Source organism: Oncorhynchus tshawytscha, linkage group LG09 (assembly GCF_018296145.1).
Source record: "Oncorhynchus tshawytscha isolate Ot180627B linkage group LG09, Otsh_v2.0, whole genome shotgun sequence".
Classification (NCBI taxonomy): Eukaryota; Metazoa; Chordata; class Actinopteri; order Salmoniformes; family Salmonidae; genus Oncorhynchus; species Oncorhynchus tshawytscha.
Genome location: NC_056437.1, coordinates 42,821,471 through 42,842,449, shown reverse-complemented (window position 1 = coordinate 42,842,449; position 20,979 = coordinate 42,821,471). Strand labels below are relative to the sequence as shown.

General features: G+C 44.2%; 1 protein-coding gene across 3 annotated transcripts in view; it reads right to left on the bottom strand.

The window, feature by feature from the left end:
- LOC112257994 (roundabout homolog 2-like) overlaps positions 1 to 20,979 on the bottom strand; it is a 134,298-nt gene that overhangs the window by 8,547 nt on the left and 104,772 nt on the right. For 2 of the 3 annotated variants that reach the window (XM_024432015.2, XM_024432017.2), the window contains 12 exons: positions 16,927 to 17,008; positions 14,183 to 14,351; positions 9,667 to 9,833; positions 9,278 to 9,399; positions 8,872 to 9,088; positions 6,486 to 6,610; positions 6,043 to 6,220; positions 5,376 to 5,600; positions 4,682 to 4,721; positions 4,405 to 4,544; positions 3,551 to 3,838; positions 576 to 726 (listed from right to left, as the gene is read on the bottom strand). In XM_024432015.2, coding sequence (XP_024287783.1) covers positions 576 to 726; positions 3,551 to 3,838; positions 4,405 to 4,544; positions 4,682 to 4,721; positions 5,376 to 5,600; positions 6,043 to 6,220; positions 6,486 to 6,610; positions 8,872 to 9,088; positions 9,278 to 9,399; positions 9,667 to 9,833; positions 14,183 to 14,351; positions 16,927 to 17,008 — 1,904 coding nt within the window. The remainder of the gene's footprint in view (positions 1 to 575; positions 727 to 3,550; positions 3,839 to 4,404; positions 4,545 to 4,681; positions 4,722 to 5,375; positions 5,601 to 6,042; positions 6,221 to 6,485; positions 6,611 to 8,871; positions 9,089 to 9,277; positions 9,400 to 9,666; positions 9,834 to 14,182; positions 14,352 to 16,926; positions 17,009 to 20,979) is intronic. The other variant, XM_024432016.2, reaches the window with a different exon arrangement.

Here is a 20,979-nt window from a genome sequence, read left to right as displayed (position 1 = left end):
GAAAAGGTGCGTTGAGGTCCAGAGCTAGCAGGGGGTTAACAGAGAGAGAGACCAAAGGTGAGTCTGTCCTGTCAGGCAGAGAGGCAACGTTAGGCTAACATAAATAATCTCCACACAAAACCCTGGCCTAGAACTATGTGTTAGTGGGGACTGAGAGTGCAGAGACAAAGGCCAGGAGAAAAAGAGGAAGTCAGAGGCACATATGTCTATAGGACAGTATAGTAAGTATCCTTGCACGAGCCTGAATGGCTCATAGGAGCACGAGCTCCAGCTTCTGTAGCATGAGGCTGCTTGATCTACAAGTACACCCTCTGGACAGGAAACTAGTCTATCGCAGGGCCTTACCCCTAATCTATCTCCTTAATGCTGAGTGCCAAGCTGAGACGCATCAGGTCCTACAAAGAGTGTTCAGAGGTTATATAAGAGATCTACCATACCTTAATCAATTCATATTTCCTTCAAGTTAGCAAGAAGATGCTGTACTCATCGGTGTGTGTTGTGCCAGGTAGCAACATAAGTGTGTGCATGTGTACATGGTCATGTATGTGTGTGTGTGTATGTGTGTGTGTGCTTACCCTAGCTCCATGTCCTCATGGTCATCTATGGGCAAATCCTCCACCACACACTGCTCCAGCTCCCCAAAGGAGGGGGGTGCTGGCAGAGCTTCAGTCCAGTTCATAGAGGGGGTTTTCACCGCCTTGCCCATGGACTTCTGCTTGGGTTTACCTGCACATAGACACACAAAGAGATGTTTTAGTTCTGTATAGTGGGAAAACTTGGTCCTACGGTCCTCTAAATACATGTTAATACACTTGAAAAGGGTATACATGTACAGTGCCTTGCGAAAGTATTCGGCCCCCTTGAACTTTGCGACCTTTTGCCACATTTCAGGCTTCAAACATAAAGATATAAAACTGTATTTTTTTGTGAAGAATCAACAACAAGTGGGACACAATCATGAAGTGGAACGACATTTATTGGATATTTCAAACTTTTTTAACAAATCAAAAACTGAAAAACTGGGCGTGCAAAATTATTCAGCCCCCTTAAGTTAATACTTTGTAGCGCCACCTATTGCTGCGATTACAGCTGTAAGTTGCTTGGGGTATGTCTCTATCAGTTTTGCACATCGAGAGACTGAAATTTTTTCCCATTCCTCCTTGCAAAACAGCTCGAGCTTAGTGAGGTTGGATGGAGAGCATTTGTGAACAGCAGTTTTCAGTTCTTTCCACAGACTCTCGATTGGATTCAGGTCTGGACTTTGACTTGGCCATTCTAACACCTGGATATGTTTATTTTTTAACCATTCCATTGTAGATTTTGCTTTATGTTTTGGATCATTGTCTTGTTGGAAGACAAATCTCCGTCCCAGTCTCAGGTCTTTTGCAGACTCCATCAGGTTTTCTTCCAGAATGGTCCTGTATTTGGCTCCATCCATCTTCCCATCAATTTAAACCATCTTCCCTGTCCCTGCTGAAGAAAAGCAGGCCCAAACCATGATGCTGCCACCACCATGTTTGACAGTGGGGATGGTGTGTTCAGGGTGATGAGCTGTGTTGCTTTTACGCCAAACATAACGTTTTGCATTGTTGCCAAAAAGTTCAATTTTGGATTCATCTGACCAGAGCACCTTCTTCCACATGTTTGGTGTGTCTCCCAGGTGGCTTGTGGCAAACTTTAAACAACACTTTTTATGGATATCTTTAAGAAATGGCTTTCTTCTTGCCACTCTTCCATAAAGGCCAGATTTGTGCAATATACAACTGATTGTTGTCCTATGGACAGAGTCTCCCACCTCAGCTGTAGATCTCTGCAGTTCATCCAGAGTGATCATGGGCCTCTCGGCTGCATCTCTGATCAGTATTCTCCTTGTATGAGCTGAAAGTTTAGAGGGACGGCCAGGTCTTGGTAGATTTGCAGTGGTCTGATACTCCTTCCATTTCAATATTATCGCTTGCACAGTGCTCCTTGGGATGTTTAAAGCTTGGGAAATCTTTTTGTATCCAAATCCGGCTTTAAACTTCTTCACAACAGTATCTCGGACCTGCCTGGTGTGTTCCTTGTTCTTCATGATGCTCTCTGCGCTTTTAACGGACCTCTGAGACTATCACAGTGCAGGTGCATTAATACGGAGACTTGATTACACACAGGTGGATTGTATTTATCATCATTAGTCATTTAGGTCAACATTGGATCATTCAGAGATCCTCACTGAACTTCTGGAGAGAGTTTGCTGCACTGAAAGTAAAGGGGCTGAATAATTTTGCACGCCCAATTTTTCAGTTTTTGATTTGTTAAAAAAGTTTGAAATATCCAATAAATGCCGTTCCACTTCATTATTGTGTCCCACTTGTTGTTGATTCTTCACAAAAAAATACAGTTTTATATCTTTATGTTTGAAGCCTGAAATGTGGAAAAAGGTCGCAAAGTTCAAGGGGGCCGAATACTTTCGCAAGGCACTGTATGTCACAAACATAACTAAAGGTTCCCTTGTCATTTTTGGAGGCATGAATCAGTGTTCTTGAAAAAGAAAAGAAGAGCCACAGACTCAAGGAGTTCAGATGCAAAAATGTAATAACCAACGTTTCGACAGCCAAGCTGTCTTCATCAGGGTGTAATGACAAACACAGCGGGTCACTAATTTACATAGAGTTTGAAAGGACACACACAGGTGCCTGTAATCATGGCCAGCTGTGGCTTTATTTCATTGGTTGATTTACAGATATAATTAGAACACATAAAAAAAATCATTATTCCATGCAATCATAGAGACAATTTGGCTACATAGGCAAAGTAACATTATATACAATGCATAGCAAAACCACGTACTCCACTAAGGCAGTTATTTCTATTATAACTTGTCCTTGTGGTAAAATAACTATGTGGGAAAAACGAAGCGCAAACTAAAAGTAAGAATCTCTGCGCATCGTAGCACCATTAGGTGCAAAAACTTTACGTACCCAGTTGCGATTATTGTTTTTGATATCCATTGTACAACATTTGTCAATCAACCAAAGAAATAAAGCCACAGCCGGCCATGATTACAGACACCTGTGTGTGGCCTTTCAAACTCTATATAAACTAGTGACCCGTAGTGTTTGTCATTATACCCTCGCCTTGTTGGTTAAGAGCTTGTAAGTAAGCATTTCACTGTAAGGTCTACACCTATTGTATTCGGCACATGTGACAAATACAATTTGATTTGAAGACAGCTGGGCTGCCGAAACGTTGTTTTTAAATGATTGTATCTGAGCTCCTATAGTGTGCGACTCTCCTTTTCTTTTACAAGTGTTCTACTCCGCTAACCAGGTGTGCGTTTCTTCCGCCTCCAGATGAATCAGTGTTACACCAATTTATAGTAGGTTAGCAACCGCTACGTCTCTCGTTGCTCGCTAGTAGGTACCATAATGCTGTTCTATGGCTCCAAAAATGTCAAAGTGACTCCAGTTATTATATTTAACTTGGTCTTTTTTTGTAAATGTTGCTTGGGGTTCTTGGTGCCTCAACTAGAATCATACCATGGGAAACACGATCTTAAACTTAGTCTTACCGCTGTCCGTCCTGCAGCGGTCGGGTTGGGCGTACTGGGAGGAAGGTCCGGCGGGCTGGGTGATCCAGTGGCCGCCATCTTGCTCTGTGGGGCTGTGAGACCCCTGGAGTGCCTGGTTGGTGAAGGGCATGATTGGAGTGCTGGCGTAGGGCGTGGTGGAGGAGTAGGGGCTGTTAAAGCTGCGGAGGTCCTCGGCGGTGGGGTCGATGGTGCTGTAGATAGGGCCTTCGGTGGAATCGCCCGTGCTGTACTTCTCTGTCTGGTTCAGGTAGTTGGATATGCCCGCTTCTGGTGCCGAGGGCGGGTCAGAGGTGAGAGGTCAGATTCTAGTGAGAGGTCATCTTTTGTCATTTGATTTATGGTATTTCTAGATATTTAACTGCACAGTTAGTGTCAAAGTTGTTATGTGAGCTACAGTTACCATGACATATGCAGGTTACACTATTTGGTAAGGCAAAATATATTTGATTTAACAATAATTCAACCTGTTGGATTTTCCAGAAGTGCTTGAATTCAGCCCCAAGTCTGCCGTACAAGTTGATATCACATGAGATGATGGAAACTATACTTTGAGACTTCTTCAAAGACTGAAGGAAAATCTCAATTGTCCTCATGTCCTCTCTTCTCTCGCATTGTTTTCTCAAACCCAATGGATGAGAAAGCCAGAGGTCCCTCCCCTCTGACCTTCTTCTCCAATGGGTTTTCACAAGGAGGCAAGGATTGAGAATAGAGGACGCGAGGAGTATGCAACTGAAATTCTCCCTGAGACTACACAAAAGGCATCGTAGAGATAATCCCTGGATGTGTACAAAACAAACTGCCCGCTGTAAGCAGGATCATGCTGTGTCTCATACCATTGTAGTATCTCTCTGCAGTGTCATGTTTGGCGGTGCAGCAGTTGACGGCCTCTTTGCCACTATGGACCAGGTTGGTGGTGGGCCATGAGTCTGCCAGCCACGGGTAATTGCCCATGTTGCCACCCAGCATGCCAGGCCTAAACATAATAAAAAAACACACACTATGATCATACCTGATGCCAATCCACAGCTTGGTTCTCATCACTTTACTAAAAGAAGACTAGTAATAAGAATGGGAAAGTCTCCTTGAAATAACATAAACAGGGATCCTTACCTTCCATTGAGTCCAGATGCCTCTCCATGTGGAAAGCCAACTGCAGAAAAAAAAAGGAAATATGCATTCAGGTGTGAATGGAAAGGTCAAATACAGTAAAGCATGAGTGGTGGCCATAATGTCATATGGTACAGTTGCACTCTAATATATTGGCACCCTTGCACGTTACTATTTTTTAATTAGCAAAGCTTTTGGTGTTCACACGTGTATTGATTTATAACGGCACAGGACCAAGAAACTTCACTTCAGAAGAATTCTAATGAATTTGGTTGGAGGCAGATGATTCTCGTTCACTGTGTGTAATTTATCTCACCTGTAGTAGGTAGCAGGTGCCTACAGGGTAAACATAGCCATTCAACCAGTTTTGAAAAGAAAAAGAGAACATTCTGCTCCATTGCACTGATACCCACAGAAGTTCAGGCATTAGCTCGGGAAACAACCTCTACCTTCCTTCATACTGGACACAGAGACATAGAATTGGTATCCAAAAGTTAATCTGACTCTGGGGAAGTAGATAAAGGGCCTCATTGCCAAAATCCTGAAGTATTTTAAGTTAAAATAGCAGCCTATTGTAAAGTGCAGTAGAATACTTGATATGGTATGTTTGGTTATATTACAACATGCTTCTTTGATAAGTGGTTAAGTAACAATAAGTGTTGTATAAAGAGTGCATAAAATGAAGTGTGTTAAGTACCTGCAGGCGTGTAGTTGAACGATGCGGTATAGTGACTCAGCTCCTTTCTCTTCTTGCGGCGGCAGTAGATCCACACACTGAAACCCATGAGGATGACCCAGCAGGCCCCGCCGATCCCAGCGATGAACGCCGGCTGCTTTACCACATCAGTGATCTGCTCGGCCAGGCTCACGCTGCCTTCATCACTGTCCTCGCTGGGCACTGAAGGTGCCTCCGCTGGCAGCTCTGAGGGAGAGCGGCAAGTAAGTAAGGAGATTGATTGATATTTCGATTTTCAGATATTTCGATTTTCAGACAACTTTTGCCATGTAAGTACTGTATTATAACCATCATTTTCCAAGTAATACTGCATGGTTTGAGTACTGTGTATGACAAAATGGTATATGTTATAAACCAAATGACGAATGGCAAAACATTTAATCTTCCACACCTCAGAACTGTATGTAAAGTTAGAATCATGCTTGTTGGCCTCAACATTTGATTCTAAGTTGTACACAGACTCTAAGCATGCTTAACACATGAATATGACACTGCTGTTACACTTAACAATCATTTCAGTCATTTTTGCTTCCCTTATTACAGTTCCGCTCAATCTTATACTATATCCTTGATATGCCGGGAACTGAAATGACTAATTCTGCTAGCTTGTGGTTCTGCGGGGACTCACTAATGAGGATGGACACAGGCTGGCTGTGGGTGCCCACTCCGGCGCTGGTCACTGCTGCCACCTCCACCTGGTACAGAATGCCTGGCAGCAGCCCCTTGAGCACAGTGGAGAGGAAGGTGCCATCTACGGTGGTGTTGATGTGGTAGCGGGTCTGGGTGTCGTTGCCTACACACCACACCTGTTATTGTTGGTTGGAGGATGGTGAGTTGGTGGAAGAGATGGAAGATGTCAAATTGCTTTAAAAAATGTAAAACAATTCATAGCTACTCCTTATTTCCAATGATTTGTTTTAATGAATCCAAAAGAAATCATTGTAATTATGTAACTATTATTATTATATTTTTTATTTTACCATGTTATTTCTAAGTAAATACCACCCATATGGATGGTTGTCATTGGATTGATCCAATCATGATATGTCGTTTCTGGTTCAGTCATCCTACCTTGTACTCCTGGATGATTCCATTCTGCATCTCGGCGGGGGGAGGCTCCCAGGAGACACTAATGCTGGAGCTGTTGCTCAGCTTCACTGTAACCACGGTGACTGCTTTGGGAGGGGCACTCGGGACTGCAGGGAAAGAGGGAAGATCAAGTTGTGAAAAAACCCAACTCCATGTTGACATAGAAAATATTAAATAGGGGCATTTGGTAAGATAGCGAAAATATGATTAGATTTTGATGAAAATGGCAGACTCCATCAAATGCCATCAAATGCCATGAAGTGGTTATTGGACTAAACAGTTATTTGCCTTCATAACAGGATGTGAAGGTCACACAGGTGTTGGGAATTGCAATCCAATTGAGACTGAATTGCTTTTGACTTCACAGAGATGTGACTGCTAGAGGCTCCTTAGCAGCTAGCTATTTTTAAAAAGTCAGACCTCAAACTGTTTCTGCTTTGTGCCCTCCAAGATAAATACTAAAAAGGTTAAATTCACCACTTTTTATTTCAGCCTTACTTTGCTGGGTAAATTGACTGAGGGCATATTCTCGTTAAAAGCAACGACTGTGTATGACCAATCAATCACCACTTTCAAAACCTTTTTTTACACCTGGAAGTCCCATCGTAAAAAAACTATTTTAAAACCTTGTTACTCACCATTCCCTCCATTATGGACATAGGCTATCTTAAGTACAGTGGGGAGAACAAGTATTTGATACACTGCCGATTTTGCAGTTTTTCCTACTTACAAAGCATGTAGAGGTCTGTACTTTTTATCATTGGTACACTTCAACTGTGAGAGACGGTATCTAAAACAAAAATCCAGAAAATCACATTGTATGATTTTTAAGTAATTCATTTGCATTTTATTGCATGACATAAGTATTTGATCACCTACCAACCAGTAAGAACTCCGGCTCTCACAGACCTGTTAGTTTTTCTTTAAGAAGCCCTCCTGTTCTCCACTCATTACCTGTATTAACTGCACCTGTTTAAACTCGTTACCTGTATAAAGGACACCTGTCCACAACTCAATCAAACAGACTCCAACCTCTCCACAATGGCCAAGACCAGAGAGCTGTGTAAGGACATCAGGGATAAATTGTAGACCTGCACAAGGCTGGGATGGGCTACAGGACAATAGGCAAGCAGCTTGGTGAGAAGGCAACAACTGTTGGCGCAATTATTAGAAAATGGAAGAAGTTCAAGATGACGGTTAATCACCCTTGGTCTGGGGCTCCATGCAAGATCTCACCTCATGGGGCATCAATGATCATGAGGAAGGTGAGGGATCAGCCCAGAACTACACGGCAGGACCTGGTCAATGACCTGAAGAGAGCTGGGACCACAGTCTCAAAGAAAACCATTAGTAACACACTACGCCGTCATGGATTAAAATCCTGCAGCGCACGCAAGGTCCCCATGCTCAAGCCAGCGCATGTCCAAGTCCGTCTGGAGTTTGCCAATGGCCATCTGAATGATCCAGAGGAGGAATGGGAGAAGGTCATGTGGTCTGATGAGACAAAAATAGAGCTTTTTGGTCTAAACTCCACTCGCTGTGTTTGGAGGAAGAAGAAGGATGAGTACAACCCCAAGAACACCATCCCAACCGTGAAGCATGGAGGTGGAAACATCATTATTTTGGGATGCTTTTCTGCAAAGGGGACAGGACGACTGCACCATATTGAGGGGAGGATGGATGGGGCCATGTATCGCGAGATCTTGGCCAACAACCTCCTTCCCTCAGTAAGAGCATTGAAGATGGATCGTGGATGGGTCTTTCGGCATGACAACGACCCGAAATACACAGCCAGGGCAACTAAGGAGTGGCTCCATAAGAAGCATCTCAAGGTCCTGGAGTGGCCTAGCCAGTCTCCAGACCTGAACCCAATAGAAAATCTTTGGAGGAAGCTGAAAGTCCGTATTGCCCAGCGACAGCCCCGAAACCTGAAGGAACTGGAGAAGGTCTGTATGGAGGAGTGGGCCAAAATCCCTACTGCAGTGTGTGCAAACCTGGTCAAGAACTACAGGAAACGTATGATCTCTGTAATTGCAAACAAAGGTTTCTGTACCAAATATTAAGTTCTGCTTTTCTGATGTATCAAATACTTATGTCAATCAATAACATGCAAATTATTTACTTAAAAATCATACAATGATTTTCTGGATTTTCATACAATGTGATTTTCAGTTGAAGTGTACCTATGATAAAAATTACAGACCTCTACATGCTTTGTAAGTAGGAAAACCTGCAAAATCGGCAGTGTATCAAATACTTGTTCTCCCCACTGTATATGCTGTCCATATTAGGACAGCCTCTGTCTCAGCAAGGCTTGTGTCAGTCTCATCTGAAGTGGTCAGTATCAGTAGCTTCTAGCCAGTCTTACCTTCCTCTGGTGTTCTGACCAGAAGCAGCCGGCTGTCCATGCCCTGGAACTCGTCGAAATAGGGCCGGATCTTGATCTCGTACTCAGTGCCTTTGAGCAGATCAGCGACCACGGCCAGGCGCTCCGACGGGGCCTTGACATCCTGCAGCTGCCAGGTGCCACCCCTGGGCCGGTAGAGAATCCGGTAGCCCTGGATGTACTGGGACTGACGGTCCACCTGAAAAACGACAATTAGACAATTAGAGAAAAGGTAGAGATACAAATAGATAGATAAGAGATATAGTTCTACTACCCTTGTATATGGGTATACAGTAAAACATCCAATAAAACATTCATAGAGTGTGAGTCCAACCAATAGCCTTTATCATGTGAAAGATGATATAAACACTCAGGTCAGGGTACTCACCATCCATGATACTTGAACACTGGAGGCAGTGAGTGTGACGGGATCCTGAAGCTGAACGGCCACCTCTCCCAGCTCTTTCTGGACCTGCCTGTGGTCCACTCCCTGGCCGGTGGGACTTACATCTGCAAATACATCATGAACAAACTTCAAGACACAAAATACTCAGTAAAACGATAGTGGATGCTTAACTCACGTAAAACACTTGATTGACATACCCTAAATTGTTTTATATGAAGCATGAAGCCTTCAGACCTTCATGCTTTCATGAAGCAAGTTTTCAAAATGAGAGAACAATTGCGTTTTGACTTCCCACACTTGTTTTACACTAACTACCACTCTGTACTTATTTTTTAAATTTCATTTATGTTGTGTCCCTCCTAGGTACTGACCTTGTGTGCGGACGGGCTCAGAGATGGGGCTGGGGTCACTCAGGCCATAAGCGTTGACCGCTCGGACGATGAATAGGTAGATGGTGTTGGGGAAGAGACCACTGACCGTGTGTTTCTCCAACTTGACCAGGTCAGCCACCGTTTGCCATGTACTGCCTGCTGATTGGCTAAAGTAAGAAACCACAGACAAAGATGTCATCTTATTTGTAAATTCCAATTACCTTAGTAAAGTTACTGTGCAAGGCTATTGTTTAATGTTCTACTTTACAGAGTATGTTATATTGACAGCTGTTCCTATATTACTCAATAGTGACTATCACTATCTTTTCACAGAGAATCCAACTCAGCGGCAAGTAGCCTAGCGGTTAAGAGCGTTGGTCCAGTAACCGAAAGGTCAGAGGCGTGTGTGAAACAATTGTGGATGCATGCAGAAGCATTGACATGATATCTCTGCATTGGCATGATTGGTTGACAATAGGTGGCGGCGGTACGTCCTGTAATCAACACAAACTTGACAACTTCCTTCACAATAGCTCTGCTCCGCCAAGTGCAATAAATATGAAAGCCCTGATGACTGAGGAGGCTGCTTCACAGTAAATGCTATACGCCACTTCAGACACAGATTGACGTTTAGGCTGCCCGCAGCAACTCTCTGATTCGGAGGGGTTGGGTTAAATGCGGAAGAGACATTTTGGTTGTGCAACTGACTAGGTATAACCCTTCGTTAGGTTATTGGCAAAGCATTCCACCAAACATTGCCATGACTCAATAGTGACTACAAACTGTTCCTCAGTCTTTTTTTTACAGAGAATCAGATAGGAGCCACTAGAATAGCAGAGCCCAGGCTGAAGCTGTTTGCTTAGTCATTAAGTGCTGTGTTCAGCGATGCTTCGCTGTCCCCCATGCTCATTTGACGCACTGCGTTCCCGAGCCCAGTGACAGATCCAGGAAATGATGACGGAGCTATTTTTAGCCCACTCAGGTTTTTAGCCACGACGCACCATCAGACCATGCCAGAGCATCTGGTAAATAACAATAACGCCAGCTGTGTGTTTATGACAAGTTTCTTTGTTCGTTTAAAAAAAAAAATGTTTGTCATCTTAAATATTCGTGTTTTGCCTTCTAATAAATAAAGTGATAAATCTTGTGAACAATGCATCTAATAAAGGCAGTTCTGTTTGCATTTTCCTCTCCTGCCTGGTCTTCTTTAGATTTGCTGTCACACCTTGTTTATTGTTTACTGGCATAGTTACATGACACCCTCCTCCACCCCTCGTCACTCGCTTTTTCTTATCTTTTCCTCAACCCGTTCCTTTTTCATTTCCCCCTCGGGACCAGTGACTGCTGTAGCAGACGAGTGACTTTATAGCCGACCTGCGCAATTAGGCGACAGCGATAAAAGCTGTGTGAGCCGTAAATATTCCTCCAGCGGACCGCCCAAAAGTGATAAATCCAAGGTCACTTTGTCCGAGGAGAGGCTGGGAAACTTGGGACACACACAGGAAACACACAAATACACACGGAAATATACACTCTTGTCCCACAAACATGCCAATGGGGGAAAAACGAGTGTTCCTCACCTCCATGTCCTATAGAATGGAGAGAGAACAATGGTAAATCTGCCCATCTTCATACAGTAACAACATGTCAGGATTCTATGTCCACCTTGTCCTGCACTCACACACACACACACACACACTCTATCCCCCTGGCCACACCTACCCTTCAACCCCAAAATAACCCCCAGCATCTCAGAAAAGGAAATGTTATTCTAAACTAACCTATTCAGTCCCCACAGCAACTCTATAAACAATCAATTTGGGCCACTCGGCACGGTGCTAACTACTGCCCAGGGGGCAAGGTGAGAGAAGAGTGATGCAGGGGCTAGTGAGTCAGGATGAGATAGTCCCCACCTAAATGAACAAGGAAGGGGAGGGGGGGCATTTTCTCGTAACACAGTCCGTCCACGTCTGGACCTGCTTTCTCATCCCCTCCTCCCTCCATCCCTCTGCGTCCTATCAGCCCACTGTTAGACCATACTGCACTCGTAACACTGTCTATCTGTGTCTGACCTGCTTCCCCCATCCCTTTATTCCTCCATCCCTCTATATTCGTCTTTCCATCCCTCTGCGTCCTATCAGCCCACTGTGAGACCCATAGGAACCTCTCTCTCAGTAAATAGAGCTAGCCCGGCTCCGCTCAGCGTACAATAGCCCAAGGACTCTGTCTATCTGTCTGTGCCAGCCACAATTGAACACATTACCATTTTAGCTCCACAGAGGTGCACTAAGCTGTGTGTGTGTGTGTTTGTGTGACGTTTGATGGGGGCTAAAGTCAAAGTGGGGGGCAGCTGGGAGGTTTGGGGAGTGGGTTAGCATGGGCCAGCCTCCAACCTAGCTGAGGTTGATTAGAATGTGAAATGTGTCAGGGTGTCCACAGGTGTGTGTGTGTGTGTGTGTGTGTGTGTGTGTGTGTGTGTGTGTGTGTGTGTGTGTGTGTGTGTGTGTGTACTGAAACCATTAATAAAGGGTGAGGGATGGCTGCCCACAGCAACCTCTGACTAGAAATGGTCCACTCAAACAGACAGTGTGGTGAAGAAGGCACAATAGTGCCTCTTCAACCTCAGGAGGCTGAAGAAATATGTCTTGGCCCCTAAGACCCTCACAAACTTTTACAGATACACAACTGAGAGCAGTATCATCGCCTGGTATGGCAACTGCACCATCCGCAACCGCAGGGCTCTCCAAAGGGTGGTGCGGTCAGCCCAACGCATCACTGGGGGCACACTGCCTGCCCTCCAGGACACGTACAGCACCCGATGTCACAGGAAGGCCAAAAAGATCATCAAGGACATCAACCACCTGAACCACGGCCTGTTCACCCCACTATCATCCAGAAGGCGAGGTCAGTACAGGTGCACCAAGAGACTGAAAAACAGCTATCTCAAGGCCATCGGACTGTTAAATAGCCATCACTAGCCGGCTACCATCCGGTTACTCAAACCTACACCTCAGAGGCTGCTGCCCCATATACATTGACATGGAATACTAGTCACTTTAATAATGTTTACATACTGCTTTACTCATTTCATATGTATATACTGTATTCTATTCTACTGTATTTTAGTCAATGGCACTCTGACATTAGCCGTCCTAATATTTCTATATTTCTTAATTCCGTTCTTTTACTTTTAGAGTTGTGTGTATTATTGTGAATTGTTAGATACTACTGCACTGTTGGAGCTAGGAACACAAGCATTTCACTACACTTCTAAATATGTGTATGTGACCAATACAATTTGATTTGAGAGAGAGAGCTGGGGACTGGAGGGGAGAACACTCTGTCTGCCAGTGGAGGCTCATCAGAGGAGGAAGGGGAGGACCATCCTACTCAGTGAATTTCATTTTTTAAAAGATTTTTTTAAGAGTTAAGATAAACCTATACCAAATATATTCACATCACCAAATACCTGATTAAAACACACAGTTTTGCAATGAAAGTATACAGTAGTATCAACAGCACCCTCTAGGGTAGCACCATGGTGTAGCCAGAGGACAGTCATTTTCCGTCCTTCTCTGGCCACATTGACTTCAATACAAAACCTAGAAGGCTTGTGCTCCTCATTCCCTTTCATAGACCTACATACATAATTAAGACAACTTGCGGTGGTCGTCCTTCAACCAGTCAAAGCTTTGGAAAGTATAAACATGTTGTCCATCCAATCAAAGGATCAGAGAAGGATCCTAGTACTTGTGTGATTTTTGCATGTGTGATTTTGAAGCATGGTGAGTTGGTGACATTGTTGGATAGATTGAGATGGTGAATAGTTGAGCATTTTTAGGATATTATTCAATTCAAATTAGTTTCTTCAAACTACAGGAGATGGAGGAGGTAGATTATGTATTTCTTTCTTGGTTTTAAAACTTTTGTTTTGTGTCAAGTTAATGACATTTATTTTAAATTTTAGTTTTAGTCTACATTTGACAAATTTGACTAAATGTTACTTTAGTTGAAAGTAGCTAGCTAACTACCAGAGTGCAGTTGTCTCTGCCAGAATGACTAGATTCTTTTGTTGAAGAACCCCTTTCATTGCCCACATCAGATTGAAGCCTCTGAACGCCTCAACTCATGCCTCATACCCTCATTCAATCCCAGGTGTGGTTCCTTCCCAACCACAGACTTCTCATTCCCCACAATATTTTACTGTGAATATATTATTTCTTAAATGTTTTAGGTTGAAATAAATCTTGTCTTTGACGACTTTTGAAACACGCTTTTTGTCGTCTCTGTGCGACCCGGGCCTATATACCGTGGGTCCGCCATCCTTCTACGTTTTTCAAGTCACCAGTATGTGCAAGTGTGTCTTTAGATGTTATGTGTTACTTCAACCCCCTCCCCCCCAAAAATGTAGCATGAATAGAGCTGAAATATCTGTCTTCCTGTCTGTTCTACAGAATGCACCACGAGGTTGAGCCCTATTGAACATGGTCCAACTCCTACTGTCCACTCCGCTCACCTGAAGGCCTCGATGATGTATGAGGTGACGGCGGCGCCTCCCTCGTGGGCGTTGGGCTGCCAGGTGAGGGTGACACTGTTGCGCGTCACGTCGGTCACCACAGGCTTCTGGGGCGGTCCTGGCAGCTGGAAAGGTTCTGATGCCTGGGGGACAGACGAACCTCCACTCTCTGAAAATCACAATCAGATCAAATCAAATCAAGGGAAGTGTATTTAAAAAGAAACAGAGACAGAGGATGAGAGGTTAGCTGGATGGTAGTGGATCTCCTATGTATAGTGGTAGTGGATCTCCTATGTATAATGGTAGTGGATCTCCTATGTATAGTGGTAGTGCATCTCCTATGTATAGTGGTAGTGGATCTCCTATGTATAGTGGTACTGGATCTCCTATGTATAGTGGTAGTGCATCTCCTATGTATAGTGGTAGTGGATCTCCTATGTATAGTGGTAGTGGATCTCCTATGTATAGTGCTAGTGGATCTCCTATGTATAGTGATAGTGGATCTCCTATGTATAGTGGTAGTGCATCTCCTATGTATAGTGGTAGTGGATCTCCTATGTATAGTGGTACTGGATCTCCTATGTATAGTGGTAGTGCAACTCCTATGTATAGTGGTTGTGCATCTCCTATGTATAGTGGTAGTGGATCTCCTATGTATAGTGGTAGTGCATCTCCTATGTATAGTGGTAGTGGATCTCCTATGTATAGTGATAGTGGATCTCCTATGTATAGTGGTAGTGGATCTCCTATGTGTAGTGGTAGTGGATCTCCTATGTATAGTGGTAGTGGATCTCCTACGTATAGTGGTAGTGCATCTCCTATGTATAGTGGATCTCCTATGTATAGTGGTAGTGGATCTCCTATGTATAGTGGTAGTGGATCTCCTATGTATAGTGGTAGTGGATCTCCTATGTATAGTGGTAGTGCATCTCCTATGTATAGTGGTAGTGGATCTCCTATGTATAGTGGTAGTGGATCTCCTATGTATAGTGGTAGTGCATCTCCTATGTATAGTGGTAGTGCATCTCCTATGTATAGTGGTAGTGGGTCTCCTATATATAGTGGTAGTGCATCTCCTATGTATAGTGGTAGTGCATCTCCTATGTATAGTGGTAGTGGGTCTCCTATGTATAGTGGTAGTGCATCTCCTATGTATAGTGGTAGTGCATCTCCTATGTATAGTGGTAGTGCATCTCCTATGTATAGTGGTAGTGCATCTCCTATGTATAGTGGATCTCCTATGTATAGTGGTAGTGGATCTCCTATGTATAGTGGTAGTGCATCTCCTATGTATAGTGGTAGTGCATCTCCTATGTATAGTGGTAGTGGATCTCCTATTTATAGTGGTAGTGCATCTCCTATGTATAGTGGTAGTGAATCTCCTATGTATAGTGGTAGTGCATCTCCTATGTATAGTGGTAGTGCATCTCCTATGTATAGTGGTAGTGCATCTCCTATGTATAGTGGTAGTGCATCTCCTATGTATAGTGGTAGTGGATCTCCTATGTATAGTGGTAGTGGATCTCCTATGTATAGTGGTAGTGGATCTCCTATATATAGTGGTAGTGGATCTCCTATGTATAGTGGTTGTGCATCTCCTATGTATAGTGGTAGTGGATCTCCTATATATAGTGGTAGTGCATTTCCTATGTATAGTGGTAGTGCATCTCCTATGTATAGTGGTAGTGGGTCTCCTATGTATAGTGGTAGTGCATCTCCTATGTATAGTGGTAGTGCATCTCCTATGTATAGTGATAGTGGATCTCCTATGTATAGTGGTAGTGCATCTCCTATGTATAGTGGATCTCCTATGTATAGTGGTAGTGGATCTCCTATGTATAGTGGTAGTGCATCTCCTATGTATAGTGGTAGTGCATCTCCTATGTATAGTGGTAGTGAATCTCCTATGTATAGTGGTAGTGAATCTCCTATGTATAGTGGTAGTGCATCTCCTATGTATAGTGGTAGTGAATCTCCTATGTATAGTGGTAGTGCATCTCCTATGTATAGTGGTAGTGCATCTCCTATGTATAGTGGTAGTGAATCTCCTATGTATAGTGGTAGTGCATCTCCTATGTATAGTGGTAGTGCATCTCCTATGTATAGTGGTAGTGCATCTCCTATGTATAGTGGTAGTGCATCTCCTATGTATAGTGGTAGTGCATCTCCTATGTATAGTGGTAGTGCAACCATTCTCAATCTAACTGTTGTTGGAAGACTAGCAATAGTCCTTTTGTAAGTTACCTGTTGGTAAATAATTCATGTAATACAATCAATCACGGATTGAAAAGTAACATTTGTCTTCAATAAGGAATGAAATGAAACCGACCCCAGCCCTGATCACAGTAACTGACTTTGACAATTCACATCTAAAAATAAGAGTTTAGTTGTGAATTTCTGCTTGGTTGTTTTTAAGATGCATTTGTAGGCACTAAATACCACCGTATCAAGCTTCATCAAACAGCAGCATTTCATTTCAGCAATAAGGCATTACTTCTTCCAACTCATCATCCTTCCGTTTCACCTTGGGCCAAACAACGCCCCTAGGTGCGATTACATCCACAATTTCACAAGACCTCTGCCTTATTTCTCCATTCACTGCCATACCTACAGGTGATAATGATCTTATATGGGCATGCAATGTCATGGAGGCAATCTAATAGTCTGTAGGGAGGTGTTTACTACAGTACATTTACCTTTCACCGTGTGTGTGTGTACACGTGTGTGCATGCGTGTGCATTTACCTTTCACCGTGAGTACTCCGCTCCATGTCGTCTCTCCGCTCGAGCTGGAAGCCACGCAGGTGTAGGCCCCTGAGTCGGTTTCCTGGCAACAAGAGAGAGGGCTCAGTTAACATCGTGTACATGCACAAAAGCACAATGCCTTTGCCTCTTCATATTCGGTGTTCCAAAGCAAATCTTTCCAGGTAAGTCAACATGAACATCTGCCTAGAACATCTGCCATGTTGACTCCAATGCTTCCCACAGTTCTGTCAAGTTGGCTTGATGTCCTTTGGGTGTTGGACCATTCTTGTTACACACAGGAAACTGTTAAGAATGAAAAACCCAGCAGTGTTGCCTGTTCTTGACACAAATCGGTGCGCCTGGCATCAAATACCATACTGATTGAAGTGGATTTAGCAAGTGACATCAATAAGGGATCATAGCGTTCACCTGGATTCACCTGGTCTGTCTATGTCATGGGAAGAGCAGGTGTTCTTAATGTTTTGTATACTCAGTGTATATATGGCTTTCAAGTATATGTTCTCAGAGCATGCACAGAACAGCTGGCAGGCATATTCACAGTCAGTTTTAACCTCTCCTGGTCCCAGTCTGTAATCTCCACATGTTTTAAGATAACCACAATCATTGCTGTTCCTAAGAACTCTAAAGCTTCATGCCACAATGACTACCGCCCTGTAGCTCTCAGTTCTGTAATCATGAAGTGCTTTGAGAGGCTGGTTATGGAACACATTAACACCACCATCCCAGCCACCCTCTAGACCCACTCCAATTTCCATACCACCCCAACAGATCCATAGATGACGCAATCTCAATTGCTCTTCACACTGCCCTCACCCACCTAGATAAGAGGAATACCTATGTGAGAATGCTGTAAATTGAATACAGATCAGCGTTCAACAGCATTGTTCTCTCCAAGCTAGTCACCAAGCTTAGGACTCTGGGTCTGAACACCTCCCTCTGCAACTGGATCCTGGACTTCCTGACGGGCCGACCCAAGGTGGTGAGGGTAGGCAAAATTATCTCCTCCACACTGACCCTTAACACAGGGGCCCCACAAGGGTGTGTGCTTAGTCCCCTCCTGTACTCCTTGTACACCCACGACTGTGTGGCCACGCACAACTCCAACACCATTATCAAGTTCACTGACAACGCGACGGCGGTAGGCCTGATCACCGGCAACAATGAGTCAGCCTACAGGGAGGAGGTCAGTGACCTGGCAGTGTGGTGCCGGAGCAACAACCTCTCCATCAATGTCAGCAAGAACAAGGAGCTGATCGTGGACACGCCCCCATCCACATCGACAGGGCAGCAGTAGAGCAGGTAGACAGCTTCAAGTTCAGGGTAGGAGTCCCCACTATCCATTTAATCGTATTCATGATCTAAAAGGCAAAACTGATCATAGATCAGCACTCCTATCTGAAACCCTTGATAAATATGGGCCCTGATCCTTTTGAACCAGTGTGGGAGTTTAGAGGAGGATAAAGGAGAGACCTTTAGTAACCAGAGCGGGTCTGCAAACTTCTGTGGCTCTTACTTTGCTTTATACTGAGCACTCAACAGTAACCAGCATTCTGGGCTGACACTAGCAAGTGTGTGTGTGTGTGTGTGTGTGTGTGTGTGTGTGTGTGTGTGTGTGTGTGTGTGTGTGTGTGTGTGTGTGTGTGTGTGTGTGTGTGTGTGTGTGTGTGTGTGTGTGTGTGTGTGTGTGTGTGTGTGTGTGCGTGTGTGTGCATGCGTGTGTATACTCGCAGGTGCATGTGTGTGTGTGTGTGTGTGTGTGTGTGTGTGTGTGTGTGTGTGTGTGTGTGTGTGTGTGTGTGTGATTGCGTACGTGCCTACTGGTAATTGTGTGTGAGTGTGTAGGTAGTGCACACGTGTGTGTGTGTTTAAGACGATAAGTGTGGGTCAGGGAGAACATTGCCTATTAAAATTTCATTGGGAGGCTGAGAGCGAGACAAGGGCTAGAAATTGCTTACAACAGTGGAAGATGTACAAATGTAGGATCTCAATTTGATCACCCTGTTGTTGCAGGAAAAGCACTAATGTATTCAAGGTTTAAAATGCTTCTAAATTCAGATTTGCCCCTAAACATTTTTTATCAATAATTCACATTTCCTGTTGCTGCAGGATTATCTTCTTGCTGTGAGAAACTGGTCAAATTAAGATCCTACACCTGTAGGGACTTTAACTCGCAGACAATGATCTAATAGTGTTGACAGCTCACCCCCAACCGCCTGGAGGTTAGTGGGCCACACACACACACACGCACACACGCACACACGCACACACGCACACACGCACACACACACACACACACACACACACACACACACACACACACACACACACGACTAGGCATTCAGCCCTCATGGTTAATGTAAGACCAATCTTATTCAAAACTAAAGCTAATGAATTATACAAAGCACACTACAAAAACGCACAGCGAGCCAACACAATGCAATCAAGATAATAGCACTGTTGTTTGTGCTTGGTTGCCATCCCCTTCTCTATACCCTTGTGTGTGTGTGTGTGTGTGTGTGTGTGTGTGTGTGTGTGTGTGTGTGTGTGTGTGTGTGTGTGTGTGTGTGTGTGTGTGTGTGTGTGTGTGTGTGTGTGTGTGGCCAGTTGCAGTGGCGTTGGTATAACTCAAGTCTAAGTTCCCTGTCTAAAAGCCCCAAGAGGGACAGGAGAGGTGACTCCAAGTCCAATAGTACATCACTCTTCCTAAAGGCCAGCTGACCTTGAAAGAACCTGTATGGCAGCCAAGAAAGCCAATGATGTGCATGTTTGGGGCGACAGGTCCCGGGTGGTGACTGGTGATTGGAGGAGAGGATTGGGAAGGGTTAAACGGATGGGCACCTGACCATTAATCATGGTTGGCAGTTTAGGCGCTGCGCTAAACAGATAGTTAAAAATGGTTGAAGGATGAAGGTGGGGAGAGTCAACCGGGAGCCAAATGTCTAAGCTCGTTCCTGGTTGTGAAATGCCTTCCTTATTTTCTCCCCTTCCTCGATGTTCTGATATCATCTCAAGTGCATTCTCTCTCTGTGTTGTAGCATCTTCCTTGGCTTCTATTTCTCTCCATCTCAATATCCTGTCTCTTTCTCTATTGCTTTCTTTCTCCCCCACCCCTCCTTTTCTCTCTGTCCTGTTAGAGGGAGGCTTGGCACAGTGCTGTAGTTGTAGTGTGTGTCTGGCTCTGGTCCCGAGGTAATGGGCATTGCTTCAGTCCCAGAGAGGAACAAACAGACCATCTGTCGGGTGGCCGGCCCTCTCTCCTCCACCCATCCTCCCCTTCTTCCTGTGCCCCTTTCTGCCTTAGTTAAAAGGAGCAACCTGATAAAAGTGGGAGAGAGCAATAAAAACAAGGAGGAAGAGTGTCCAAGATTCAAAATGATAGAAGTTGACATAAGTATAGCCCATCTAGTCGAGATATGAGAAATTCACAAATACAGTGGGCAGAGGAAGTACTAAAGATTGTTTGCTATATTATGAGTGCATGCGGTTGAAGTTTTAGCTGAACATTTATGATGTTGGTGCATTGAGATTCTTAACTTAATCGCTCTCCCTCCTTCTCTCTTTACCTACCCCCCCCTCTCTCTCTCCCCCTCTCTCAATTCCCCAACAAGGATTTAATTAAAGTCACAGCAATCGTTAATCACTGTGGGCTCGACAATCAATTAATTAACACGTCAGCCGGCCTGAAGCTCGCCACACACTACGGTGACCCGCAGGTGCAGCCCGCAACCCCAGAGGGCTCTGGGTAGAATGGATTTCATTAGCCGTGTGAACGCCACCACTAACGACTGCTAACGATTGCACCCGCTCATTACCTTGGCGATTATGCACCACAGACACTCGACAGCCAATTACTAAGTCAATGAGTCACCCATAAATCAGAAAAAAGTCACTCCTGCGGTCCAATATTCCAATATTAATATCTTACTCTTAATTTGATTGAATTACATTGCCGAGATGTGTGTCAGAGTGGACAGCTTGTATGGCCTGTATGCCGCTCACTGTGGCCATGTCAATATATCAAGAGGACAGGTT